Source organism: Cydia fagiglandana, chromosome 15 (genome assembly GCF_963556715.1).
Source record: "Cydia fagiglandana chromosome 15, ilCydFagi1.1, whole genome shotgun sequence".
Lineage (NCBI taxonomy): Eukaryota > Metazoa > Arthropoda > Insecta > Lepidoptera > Tortricidae > Cydia > Cydia fagiglandana.
The window spans coordinates 8550162-8562472 of record NC_085946.1 but is presented as its reverse complement, the minus strand read 5'-3'; the positions used below and the strand labels follow the sequence as shown (position 1 = coordinate 8562472).

Sequence of the window (12311 nt, the reverse complement as noted above, 5' to 3'; positions counted from 1 at the left end):
AATCCATATGCAGAACAGCTGATTTTGCTGAGATACTTATTTAAAGTTTGTACAGAAGGAAGGGGTAAAATATTTCTTTTACGTATAAATTCATACGTATTCCTGCTTTTTATACGTATCAACATGCACTCATAAATCCATTCTAACGTATATCGACGACCTTTTGTATTATTTTTTTTCGCGGCTTCAAAACATGATCTCACGGCATTTTGAAATTCTTCAGGTAGTTTTGAAATAGATGCTTGTACTACGGTATCCGATTTCTTTGCACACTGCGCCTTAGCCAAGGAAATTTTCTCTCTTAATTGGATATTCTGCAATTATATGAACGGTCGATATGAAATTCGTTACTCAAGTAGGTACAATGTATAAAGTTATAAGCCGACAAGATATTGTAGTAATTAAAATGTGGCAACATCGTAGTGTCGTCCCGTTTTCTTAGATTGATTTGAAAGGGACGACACTACGATGTTGCCACTTTTTAATTTCTACAATTTCTTGTTGGTCTATAAGCGGGTGTGCGAATAAAAAACAACAGCTAAGTAAAGTGGTATCCAGACGGGACTGATCAAATCGGTTGATTTTATCAGAAATGAAATTGGCGTCAATCTCTAATTTTAGATTTATGGTGATATTAGAGCCCTCTACATTGAAAAAATCCAGAAATGGTATCCAGACTGGCCTCACAAATTGGTATTCTTGCATCTGCACTTCATTTTATCGGTAATATCGGTCATTATCGGCGGTTGAATTCGGCGAGCCAAATTGGTATTTGCATCCGCACTTCGATCCTGATTCGATCGGGCAATTGAATCAGATTGGCGAAAAATTTACTAATCTGGATACGCCTTAAGGGACTTCGAAATGATTTCGAAAAATATGTATGAAAACTTCTTGCTCAAGTTTCTTTTTGTATTATTTTACGTCTTCAATTATACAAATACAGTATATTATAGCGTCGCCTAGTACCCATAGTACAACTTTTGCTTAGTTTGGGGCTAGGTTGACCTGTGTAAAGGCCAGTACACAATGGGCCAGCGTGGGCCAGTCTGGGGGACGCATTTATGCGTTAGAGGGAGCAAGTGATATTGCTATCTCATTCTACCGCATGGCAGCGTCCCTTGGCCTGGCCGGCGCTGGCCCATTGTGTACAGGGGCCTTTAGATGTCCCCTAATATTTATTTATTTAATATGTTTTTGATAAAAAGCCGTAACAGACTACCGCACCATACCGCGACTTTAGTGCGGTGCGGCGCACGTATCGATAGTCGTAAGGTGGTCGCCGTACGTGCGTTAAGAGCCCCCTCCAGACTATGCGAAGCCGCGAACGCGAGTGTGGAGTCCAGAACGCAGACCTGCGAAATCGACTCCACACTCGCGTTCGCGGCTTCGCCCGCGATTCACGCGCATAGTCTGGAGGGGGCTAAGGATGTAGCTATAATTTGGAGCGTGAAAGAGATATTTTAACCGCACCATCAAGGTCGTGGCGCGGTGCGGTAGTCTGTTACGGCTTTAATGCCGGCTACATACGTAACGATAAATCGTTGCGATAAAACTGTGCAGTCCGATTGTCCGATTGTCGATTATCGTAACGATTTGTCATACACGGTTCGATTTATCTGCACAGTCGGACTGCACAGTTTTATCGCAACGATTTATCGTTACGTATGTAGCCGGCATAAGACTTACCGTCCTCTTCAGACGCTTGCATTTATGTACAAGATTTGAAGCGCGCCGTTTAGCTTCTGCCATTTTTTGTAATAGAGTTGAAGTGGAATTACGGTTCTGCAAACGATTTCGTAATATTCGACAAGATTTACATCTTGGGTACTGTTGATTTCTTTCGTAAGTATCATCACCAATAATCACACCTTTACAAAATCTGAAAATTGATGTAATTATTAGATAAATTCGTTTTTATCTTTGATTATTCTCTTGTACCATTGTTTATGTATAAATAGTGCTTTAATCTACAGGTACCTACATAATAAGGGTTCTTAAAATACACATAAAAGTCGAGTTTTAATAGGATAGGTTCGAGAATTAAGACCTATTTAATGTACCGTTACATACAATATTTTTAATGACAAAAATGTTAAATAAAATCAAAGTTAGGCTTACGAGTTATCCTTTTATTTTAAATACAACTGTTACATTATGGTATATATATTCATAAGACGACTGCAAACAGTTGTATTATCGCCTACACCCATAGTACAAGCTTTGGGGCTAGGTTCCTCGTATTCGAAATGAAAAGTAGAGTGTTTAACTCGGGTGAATGGCATCATTTTAGCCTCGGACTATACTCTCACTGCGTTCATCCCTTGGTTAACAATCTACCAAAACTTACTTATTGTCGTCAATCTGAGTACCAACGCACAAAGGCCATCTTTCAACCGATTTTAAGTAATCGTAGGTGTTGTCATATGAATTAATTTTCTCCTTTAGTGGCAATTGTTCATTATTGGGAAAAATTACCTGCAATTAAATAGCAATTATGTTTCGTTACAAATTCAAATCATGCCAACCGAATTTATTGTTACATTAATAAACACTTACAGTGACAGTTAGATCATCGTTTAAACGTATATGATGTTTAATCTTCTGAGTTTTTGGATCCATTCGCATAAATTCCAGCCCATTAGGATTTTCTGCATGTAGCCAAAAAGGCGGCAACAACGAAAATGCCCGAAACTTACTTTTAAAATTCTCTATTGGATTTATTGTTACATTAGTATCCTGATATTGACTAAACAATGGTTCCGCAAAGTCCTGTTGTATCATTTCATAATCCATTAAATTATTAGAATCATTTTGATCTTCTGATAATTCCTGTTGCTCGGCATTGATTTGTTGTTGCTGCTCGTCCTTAGGTTGATTGGGGTATGGTTCGAAAGATTCCTCTATGTGAATAGTATTGGCTTGGAGTTCATGTTCGGGAATGGGAATAAACTGATGCTCAATCGTGGGCACAGCTTCTTCCTTAAGCGTTTTTCTTTGTGTAGGAATATATTTGAGCTCTCCTTTAATAGTTAACTTTTCGTACATATTTATATTTTCTTCTTTAAAATGAAGATGGCAAATATAATCATTTGCTTTTAATGCAATTCCTAACGACTTTTTCCAACTTTCTAACCGTGCCGGAGTCTGAGAATTAATAGAAAAATGAAGAATTGTTGAAGTGAAATTGTGAATTTTATAAGAAAAATATAAAAATCACAATATAATATTTTATTAAATAACTAGCGACCGGCTTCGCACTATAGTTCGTTTTTTTTAGCATTAGAAATTAGGTAAACAATCTTGATGTGTCTTTTAATTGAAAAACACATTTTAAAAATAAGTTACGGCAAATATGTAACAATTATGAATCTAATACGATCATTTATATTCTTCTGCTTTCATCAGTAATAGTTTTTGAATTTTAAAAAGCGTTTTTCAATTAAAAGACATGTCAAAATCGCTTACCTTCTTGCAAGTTCTTTCTAATGCTAAAAAAAACGAACTATAGTCAACAAATTATATACGTAAACCTTCCTCAAGAATCACTCTATTGATACATGAAAATCGAACTGAAACCGTCCAGTAGTTTGTTTATCGCAAAGATACATTCAAACCCACGAACAGACAGTCGCGGCGGGGGACTTTGTTTTATAAGGTGTAGTGAAAATTACATACTTACCGTTGGTTGGAAAAAAGATACGGATTTCGTAACATTTTTCTGTTTTTTCCTCTTACGCCCACTTTGGCAACTGTTTACGATGCAAACTTTTCCCATTTTTACTATAGAAAATATATCCTATAGCGGTGGATTTGCCCTAAAGCCCCACATTCACACTCCTACCTTGTAGGCCGCCTCGTAGTCCACGTCGTTGGGTAGGATTGTGTATGGGGGTTGCGGACTACGAGTCGTCCTACCGTTTAGCCGTTTGTAGGACGGCTCGTAGTCCGCAACCCCCATACACAATCCTACCCAACGAGGCGGACTACGAGGCGGCCTACAAGGTAGGAGTGTGAATGTGGGGCTTAAGGCCTGGTAAGCCCAGGCCCGAGGTGGCTAGATAACAGAGGTGGCAGTCTATATGATGCGTACTGAGACAGGGGCGGCTAGTTTTACTGCACAAGGAAATCCTAAATTAAATAAATCACTTTATGAAAATTTTTAATAAAATTTCAAAAAACTGACAGCGCACTTCACTCAGTCAATAAGGTCTAAATTCATGTTAGTTCCCGGTGCTACCTACTAGCGCCACCGGAGAGATTTCGAACTATTCTTTATACTGACAGCTGGACACTTTTACAACCGTCTTATCATAAAAGATAGCTCTCCTTTACTTCTACACTCCATAATTTGACAGTTCCGAACAACTGACAGGCTGATATCGTCCGGCGAACTGGTAATCTGTGGGCCCCTTAAAGGGAGCTCTAGCCCAGTGACAACTAATAGTTTAGCCAGTGAGTTTACATTACTCGGAAAAGGAGTAAAACATAAAAACACAGATTTTTTTGAAGCGATAGTTTTCTATACCCAGTCGCAGAGAGTATTCATAATTATACGTGTATACTCTGTTTGAGCTTTAGTGCCACTAATAGACGGTTTTTCCTGACCGACACGACCGTCAAACTTTCAATAAAAAAGCGTACTTACTCCCATTTTGCCGGAAACACACTTGCATAGGTAGGTATATATCAAAAATGCAATAACCTCCCTGGAGCAAAGATTTAGTCAGTTTTGTGATAGCTAGTGACAAATCTAATAGATGATGATGCTCTCCTGACCGATTTCGGCCACAGCGACTGCGTGCTCTGGATTAGAGTGTAGCTGATCCACTCTTTCACGACATGGTCGACATATCGTTCAAGTGTCGTGTTATCGCTAAATGGTAGGAATGGTCGCCACATCACAGCAGTCATTAAAACTTGTCGAATCGCTCCCTAAATGCCGATGCGTTTGCCATAATATAGCCACGCGTTTTTTCCCTGCGCTCTCAACTTTTCCTTCGCTGATGATCGCAGTTTTTAATCAAACAATGAGACGGTATCTGTTTGTGAACAGGCCTTGAATTCTCATTGGTTGCGATAGGTGGCGAACAATGGCAAGCCAACCAGCATAACTTGAACTTGAAATCTGGACAAAATATGAGTAATCCGAGATCCTTATAATGGATTGTTCAGCCACTGTCTCGAGCGATCAGAACCACACCCGCTGCCTGTTTCCCTTCTGACATAATGAGCTCAATTCAGATGTTGGAAAAATTCTCAGATATTTTCTTTCACAATTTAAAGGACCGGATAATTTTCGTCATTAATGAATAGGACCTTGTTTTTTGCTGGTTTGCTAGATAAGCTTTGAGTATACTGACTGCTTTTAGCGCAATGTTATTTCAGTCCTAGGCAACAGGGCGATATTTCAATTTTGTTATCTTAGGACTTCAATAAGTAGTTTTTGGGTGCTACAGCTATTTGACATGCTAAGCGTATAAGTGGAAACATTATAGCTGTTACCGCGGGTATGGGAAACTGTTTAACACCTAATAAGTTTTCTTGCTTGATTCGATGGCAACATTGATGGCAACATGTGTGCGTACTCGTAGGTATAATAAAAGGGTGACAATGTGTGTGTCAAGAGCAGAAAAGCGGGTCACATGATATGGAAAATTGCGTTTAAATTGACACGAACAGCGCATTAACTACTAATATTTGCCCTATTTATACCGTTATGCTTGTTAAGTTTTGTTCAGCTGTGGGATGCAGTTGGCGTAATGAGTAATGATAAAAGCGTTATTATGGCTTCTTATCAGACTCGCCTTCATGTAGGAATCAGAAAGTGGCTGCTGCGGTTAGGAAACCTCTAAGATACGTGACATTTTGCGATAAGTGACGATGATAGGAATAAGATTAATAAGATTGAGTGTTGCGTTTCATCGTCGTTAATAGAATGAGAAGTAACTTAATGTTTAATTATTTATAAGGCGATTTTAATATTATGTCAACAATTCGTTTTTCGAACCGCCAAATACGAGCATTAAAATTTACATAGCATAGAGCATCATGTTTTTAAAAGTTATAGTTTTGGTATAAGACAGCTGTGACAATGATATCTTTATCGCAGACCAAGACCTCTATATGACATATTTAGCAATGCCTAAGGATTCTAAAATGATAAGTTGATAACAAATATTATAAAACTTTTCTGGACACTTGTATGCTGACGCCCATTTTATTTAACCCTTTACAGCATGTCATATCAACATCATTTATTTTGTATAAACTTAAACTTAAAAAGCTCTGTCAATACAGTTCAATATAACTGCCATATATTTCGGCTTCGTATGCAGTGTATGCACAGCGGTCGGCAACCTTTTAGCAGCCAAGGGCCACATAGTAGTTAAGGAAGTTGATGCGGGCCGCACTTTGTTAATATGTGTGATTTTATCAGACATTGTTGTTTGACAAACATACAAAATAGCCAGGGGAACTCGTGGGCCGCTGTTGCCGACCGCTGCACTAAAGGGTTAAATGTTTGCCTTACGCTGCGTCGGTACGTAAGCGAACAACTCGCGAACGCGACACGGCGCGACGTGGCGGGCGCAAGTTGTTCGCGTTCGTACTTATAGAAGTACGAACGCGAACAACTTGGGATACCTATAGAGGTATCCCAAGTTGTTCGCATCGCTTCGCTTCTCGTTCGCGTGTTGTTCGCCTACGTAGTGCGCTGCGTTACTCCTCTGAAGACCTATGCCCTAAAGTCTAACCCGTTAATTTGTTCAACAGTGCACGTGTTACGAGATACGGAGCTACCCCTGGAGGTGGCCTCGGCTCTGGGACCCGAGGTTCAGTTTGTGCTCAAGTACATCGATACAGGTAAGTAATAACCTTTCATTTTTCTTAAAGATTATTATCTGGTTTTATATCCTCTAGCCGCCCAGACATCAAAACATGCCAATACAAAATATGCAATTTAGATTTGTCAAAATTAAGATTTAAATTAGAATGGAACGGGAGACCTTAGTCGTATTATTTAGTATGGAGACGGTCTAGGAAAACCGATCTTTACTGCTGCAGGTTGCCAATATACCCAACACTGACGTAGGTATTTACACGCTGAGTCGACCTTCTCTCGTAATTGCGTCGCTTATTTGTTCCTCCCCCTTATTGACGACTCCCATAAAACCGTCGGCGGCCGAGTGCCAATCGAATTATCAGCTCTGTCTGATCCTTATTCTGCCTTCGGAAATGCAATGATAAGTGCAAATAATTATGGGCTCAACTATTTTATTATTAAAATGTGAACGACTCTACAAAAAGTACATTAAATTAAAACTGGAAAAAACACCGTTTGTTGAGAATCGTACCGATGTTCTGAAATTTCGCATGTTCGAGTCTTGCCCGAATTGTGAATTATTTAATTATTCCTTAAATGTAAAAATTATGAGGTATAGAGATGGTCAAGCAGATCCTGCCAGTAGAAAAAGGCGGCAAATTTGGAAAATGTAGGCGCGAAGGGATATGGTCTGATAGAAAACTTGAATTTCGCGCCTTTTTCTACTGACAAAATTTGTTTGACCATCTATATTTTTGTATTCGACCTAACGACTTATTATTGCAAGAAAAGAAGCTCAGACAGGGGTGTAATGTTTTCCATACACCAGAAATGATAACCACTGTATCAAACTGATGAAGATAGAGTTATAAATGAATTCATAAACCGTAGTTTTTCATTGGTAGGCACCACGCATTTCACCGCCGCGAATTATTATAGGTACCCTGGGTTTGAAGCTTTACAGAATCAGGCTTCGTTGTCGTGCCACAGGGAATTCAAAGGCGAGCTATGGAAGTATGTACTCGTACCGAAGTAATTCGATGTCGACGGTTTGATAAGTGGATGCGTAATTAACACGATCCAGCGGCAATATTTTCGATTATGCATTTGACGTATCGAAAATGAATTGTTTATGTGTGCACGCAGGTTCTAAAGCTCAACATGTGCGCGAGCGCGATGGTCTAATTGAGTTGGTATTACAACTTTGTTTCTGAATTCAGCCCCTGGTTTCATAGCGTCTTTGTTTTGTTAATTAAAGTTTCGGTGAAGTATGGCAGCGAAATAGAAGATTTAATTCATTCAATTAACATCGGATGTAGGTCTTTATCACAGTTTTGTGCTTTTATGTGGATGCTCATATATTATTCGGGCTGACGTTTTTATTACTTCATCCCGCTAAGCAGGAAATTAAACAATAGGATGTTTTCTCGGGACCTATTCATCACACGTCTGCCCGTTTTGGGATACAAAGTAATAGAAAAGCTTATACTTTTCAACTAAGCTTCCCCCAACCCCAAATACACTCAAGAACAATAAAAACAGGTGACTTTGTATGGTGATTCCATTATGTACTAGGACAGAATAAATAATAGTACTAGGTACAAAAGACTCACTCTCTAACAAAACGCGTCTGTCACGATCAGCACAGATATGGCCGCTAGGTGGCGATAGCGCCACGCGCGGCTTATGGCAAACCCCAAAATTGGGGTCGAACGGATGTACTTTTATTAGCTACCTGTAGCAAAGCGACGAAATCGCGGAGTGAGCCACGCCTGGTAGTAGTCATTTCATTTTAGTGAGGCATCGCTAATCAAAAAGTTTACAACTCAATGGCAGTAGGTATTATAGGTACTTACAAGTATTCCTTGATGAGTATTTCTGTCGAAACCAATTGAAAACTGTCATTATATTGTCATGTAAACTTATTTAACTACGATAAAACAAAAACATGGTTATGGTTTGGTTTGGAATGTTTGGATTCTTTGGATTTTCTCAGACAACGTGTGTGAGAAACATTATCGAAATTTTTTGGAACTTATTTGATTAGTTTCAAATTTTTCCATCGCATCGCATAAATCGCATTTAATATATACTATGTAGGTACCTACTTTGGGACCAACCTAGCCACCACGATCAAAATGACGATTATTTCCCCGCTTTCTCAAGTCAGAATTATAGTCATAAAAGTGGTAGCTAATGAAGAAAGATAATGGCATATTATCTTGATTAAGTATTAAAGTACATTTTCTTTTAATTACAAATCGACAAAGATAAATCAATAAAATTTTCTCCCGCGAAAGCTAAGTAATTTGACTTTAACACTTGTCACTTAGCACGGGCAGACAGACGTCGAAGGAAAAACTAATAATCCGTCCGTGAAACGAGCCGTCCAATTTGGGAGAAGTGCTGCGGGACATTAATCTTGATCCCCTCATCAGTCAGGAATCACGCAAAAATAAAAGACGCGCGAGTGTGCCCACTGGCTAGTGACAAAAGATGGTGTTTTGATCTTTTGTTGTCAGTTGGTGGCGATTGAATGGACAGCTCCCTCTCATCTGTCATTGATTAATTATTTCTGACAGGGGCGTAGCTACCCCAAGGCCCTCCTGGCCATGGCCCGCGGCGCCAATACTCCAGTAGGCCAAGCACATGATTGGTGCGACAGTATGTCGCCACGAGATAGACTACCCGTCTTTTTCTAAGTGTATTAATTAAAGAGGGACGGCTAGTCTATCTCGCTGCGAGATACTAGCCCGGCTGGAGCGGCTTATGCCACCCCTGGCGGATTGCATTTTGTTTTTCTTCCTTGACTTCTGGGGCGGCGAAACTTATTGGCTCGGGGCGCCAAATTTCAAAATACCTACGCCCGATTTCTGAGTTCAATTAGGTACCTATCTACAGGGCCGGATTAACCCTAAGTCAAAGTAGGCAACTGCCTAGGGGCCCCGCCTCGGCTTGGGGGCCCCGCCTCGGCTAGGGGGCCCCGGCGGCTCAGCGCGCACCAAATAAAATTTTGTTCAATAGGCTCAAAATTCATGAGTAAATTTTTTATTCTTATAATAATGAATAATAAATATGCTTTGTTTTTGTTTTTTTTTTCGATCCATTCTTTAAATTAATGAAATACTATAATAAAATTGAAGCAATACGTTAAAGTTTACGAGGCGCATTCTGCGTAGGTACCTGTTGCAAAGTTAGAGGTTTTCAGGAAAAATGGTTCGAAATATATTTCGAACAACCAACAACTTTTGGGTTATTTCGACTCGACGAATCACTAGGACTAGATTGATTAAAACAAAGAAAAAGAAAGAAGACGAAATTGTCCCCAGTTTTTCAAAGGAATGCTCGACCTTCAGCCTCAATTTACCATTGGTTTATTGTGTTGTGTTCCACATCTCCTCTACTTCAGCTTAGCCTTTGGCGTCGCTGCGCCAAGCTCGGCCTGCGGTCTCACTTTTTAATACAAAGGACATTGGTTCGTATCCGTGTTGAACTATTTATCCTGAAGCCTGATGAAGCACGGCTTTGACTTCGCATGAAAGCTCGCCTCACTGGGGCACTTTGGACTTTTAGGCCCAGATGAAGATCGATACCCGGCCTTTTAACACGGTTTCACAATTTGCAATAATGTCAAAAAATTTAGTGCTCGCTGCACTCGCGTTTATTTTTGCTTCTTTAACTGACCCTGTATCTACATGTTATCTTGACTGGTGAATTAATAGAGGTACCTAGACCAAGAAAAGTCTGCAATGATTTTGATAGCATACGCAGTGCAAGTATTATTTATACGTCATAATTTCATAGAAGTTTTGACGTTTAAAATAATACTTGCACTGCGAGTGCTATCAATATGATGCCAAAGCTCTCATCTTTGGTATTCCACTGGGAATTGGCCTTAAGCCTAAAGGGCTCTCCCCACACTTGACGCGACGCAGAATTGGCAAAAACCGATAGAATAAAGCTTTATGTCCACGCAAAAAGAGCGAAAAAGACATCGTTCGATTGGATCGGCTCGGCCAACGCCTGAAGATTGAAATTAAAAACGCAAACTTTTATTTCCCTGTACTGAATGTGCTGTGTACAGAATTGACTGTAGGGGGCCCCGAGCTTCGCACTGCCTAGGGGCCCCGACATGCTTAATCCGGCCCTGCTACTAGGTAGGTACCTAATGCTGATGCTAACTGCTGGTGCCGATGGTCTGTTAACAATAATTATGCAGACTTTTACAGCGTATTACAAAAGAGAGAAAGTTTGTAGAGGCAGGTTAATTTATCTGAAATTACCTACAGGTAAGTAAATATTTAATTTAAACTTGACGATCAAACAAATCTCTTATCTCGTCAACGTGGTCAAGCCAATATAATTCTAAACGTAAGTTACATTAATTAAATGTAAGATTAGAATTAAGAAACATTCATGAACTGATAAATAAATAGGCACGTTATCATTATACTACAATCAAGTAAACGCACACATGTATTAAAACTCGCAACATTGCACGCACACATGCTCAAAATATTCACCTGTTGCTATACGTCTGTATTGAGAGGCTTCGCTGGTCCGGCGCAGGTTTTGAGTTCTCCCACTTCGCGCTACGGACTCACGTTCGCGCGCTATCTCTTTCTTGAGTATCGCGATCGTAGGTGATAGCGATACTCAAGCGTGTCTGTAGCACCACGTAGTCGGTAAGGTAGTAAAACTGCTTTACCGACAGATCAACTGGATCAACGGTCTTTCGTGGTTCATAGCAGATCCAACTTAGTTTCAACTTAACGTCGCGTCGCTGAGTGCGTACGAAGCGATTTTTCGCTAGTTTTTTTTAAGTTATGTGTTAACACGTTGATTTTTGAATTAGGAAACGGTTAGGTTGAGTTCTGTGACAGTGTTTTTGAGTGATATTAACATTTGTGGAAGTTTGGTAACACAGCCTTCATCTCGGTGAATGCTGGCTTAAATCTCGCCAGGTACCTCAGTTCGTTGTAAGTGGCTGTGCAAAGTTTAAATTTGAATTTGTGTCGGATGACCAAAGGTGGTTCCTGGGTGTAGTGCGGCTGTGTTGTGAATAAGTGCCACTGAATAAGGATTGGGACATTCATTTCAGGATTACACAGGGTATGTAGCTGTCAAAATATACACTAATCTTAACATATTATATGCTGATTAGTTATTAAAAGTCTTAATCATAAGAAATTCTGCACCCTAATGCGGATAATTAGGTAAGTGGTATGATTTAGATGCTGGCTGGAAATAAATTACTTATAACAAAATGCAAAATTAAAAAAAAACAAATAGACCAAGTACACACTATATTCACCAATCTTAGGTTAGTTCTTAAAACCTATTTTGTATTTACAATATTTTTCTAAATAGGTTAGTGTGAGAAATTAATTACCGTCAGCAGGGGCAGAATGAGGTAAGGTAAGTAATGACCAAAATAATCTATTAATACCACACGACTATCGTTGAAAGTAAAATCGGGTACAATAAT

The 12311-nt window shown here is 39.5% G+C and overlaps 1 protein-coding gene across 3 annotated transcripts in view; it reads left to right on the top strand.

Annotated features, from left to right (window-relative positions):
• Window positions 1-12311, top strand: part of LOC134671299 (apoptosis-stimulating of p53 protein 2-like) — a 408163-nt gene that overhangs the window by 88518 nt on the left and 307334 nt on the right. For 2 of the 3 annotated variants that reach the window (XM_063529120.1, XM_063529123.1), the window contains one exon: window positions 6775-6864. In XM_063529120.1, coding sequence (XP_063385190.1) covers window positions 6775-6864 — 90 coding nt within the window. Of the gene's footprint in view, window positions 1-6774; window positions 6865-11605; window positions 11936-12311 lie in introns of those variants that run through there. The other variant, XM_063529122.1, reaches the window with a different exon arrangement.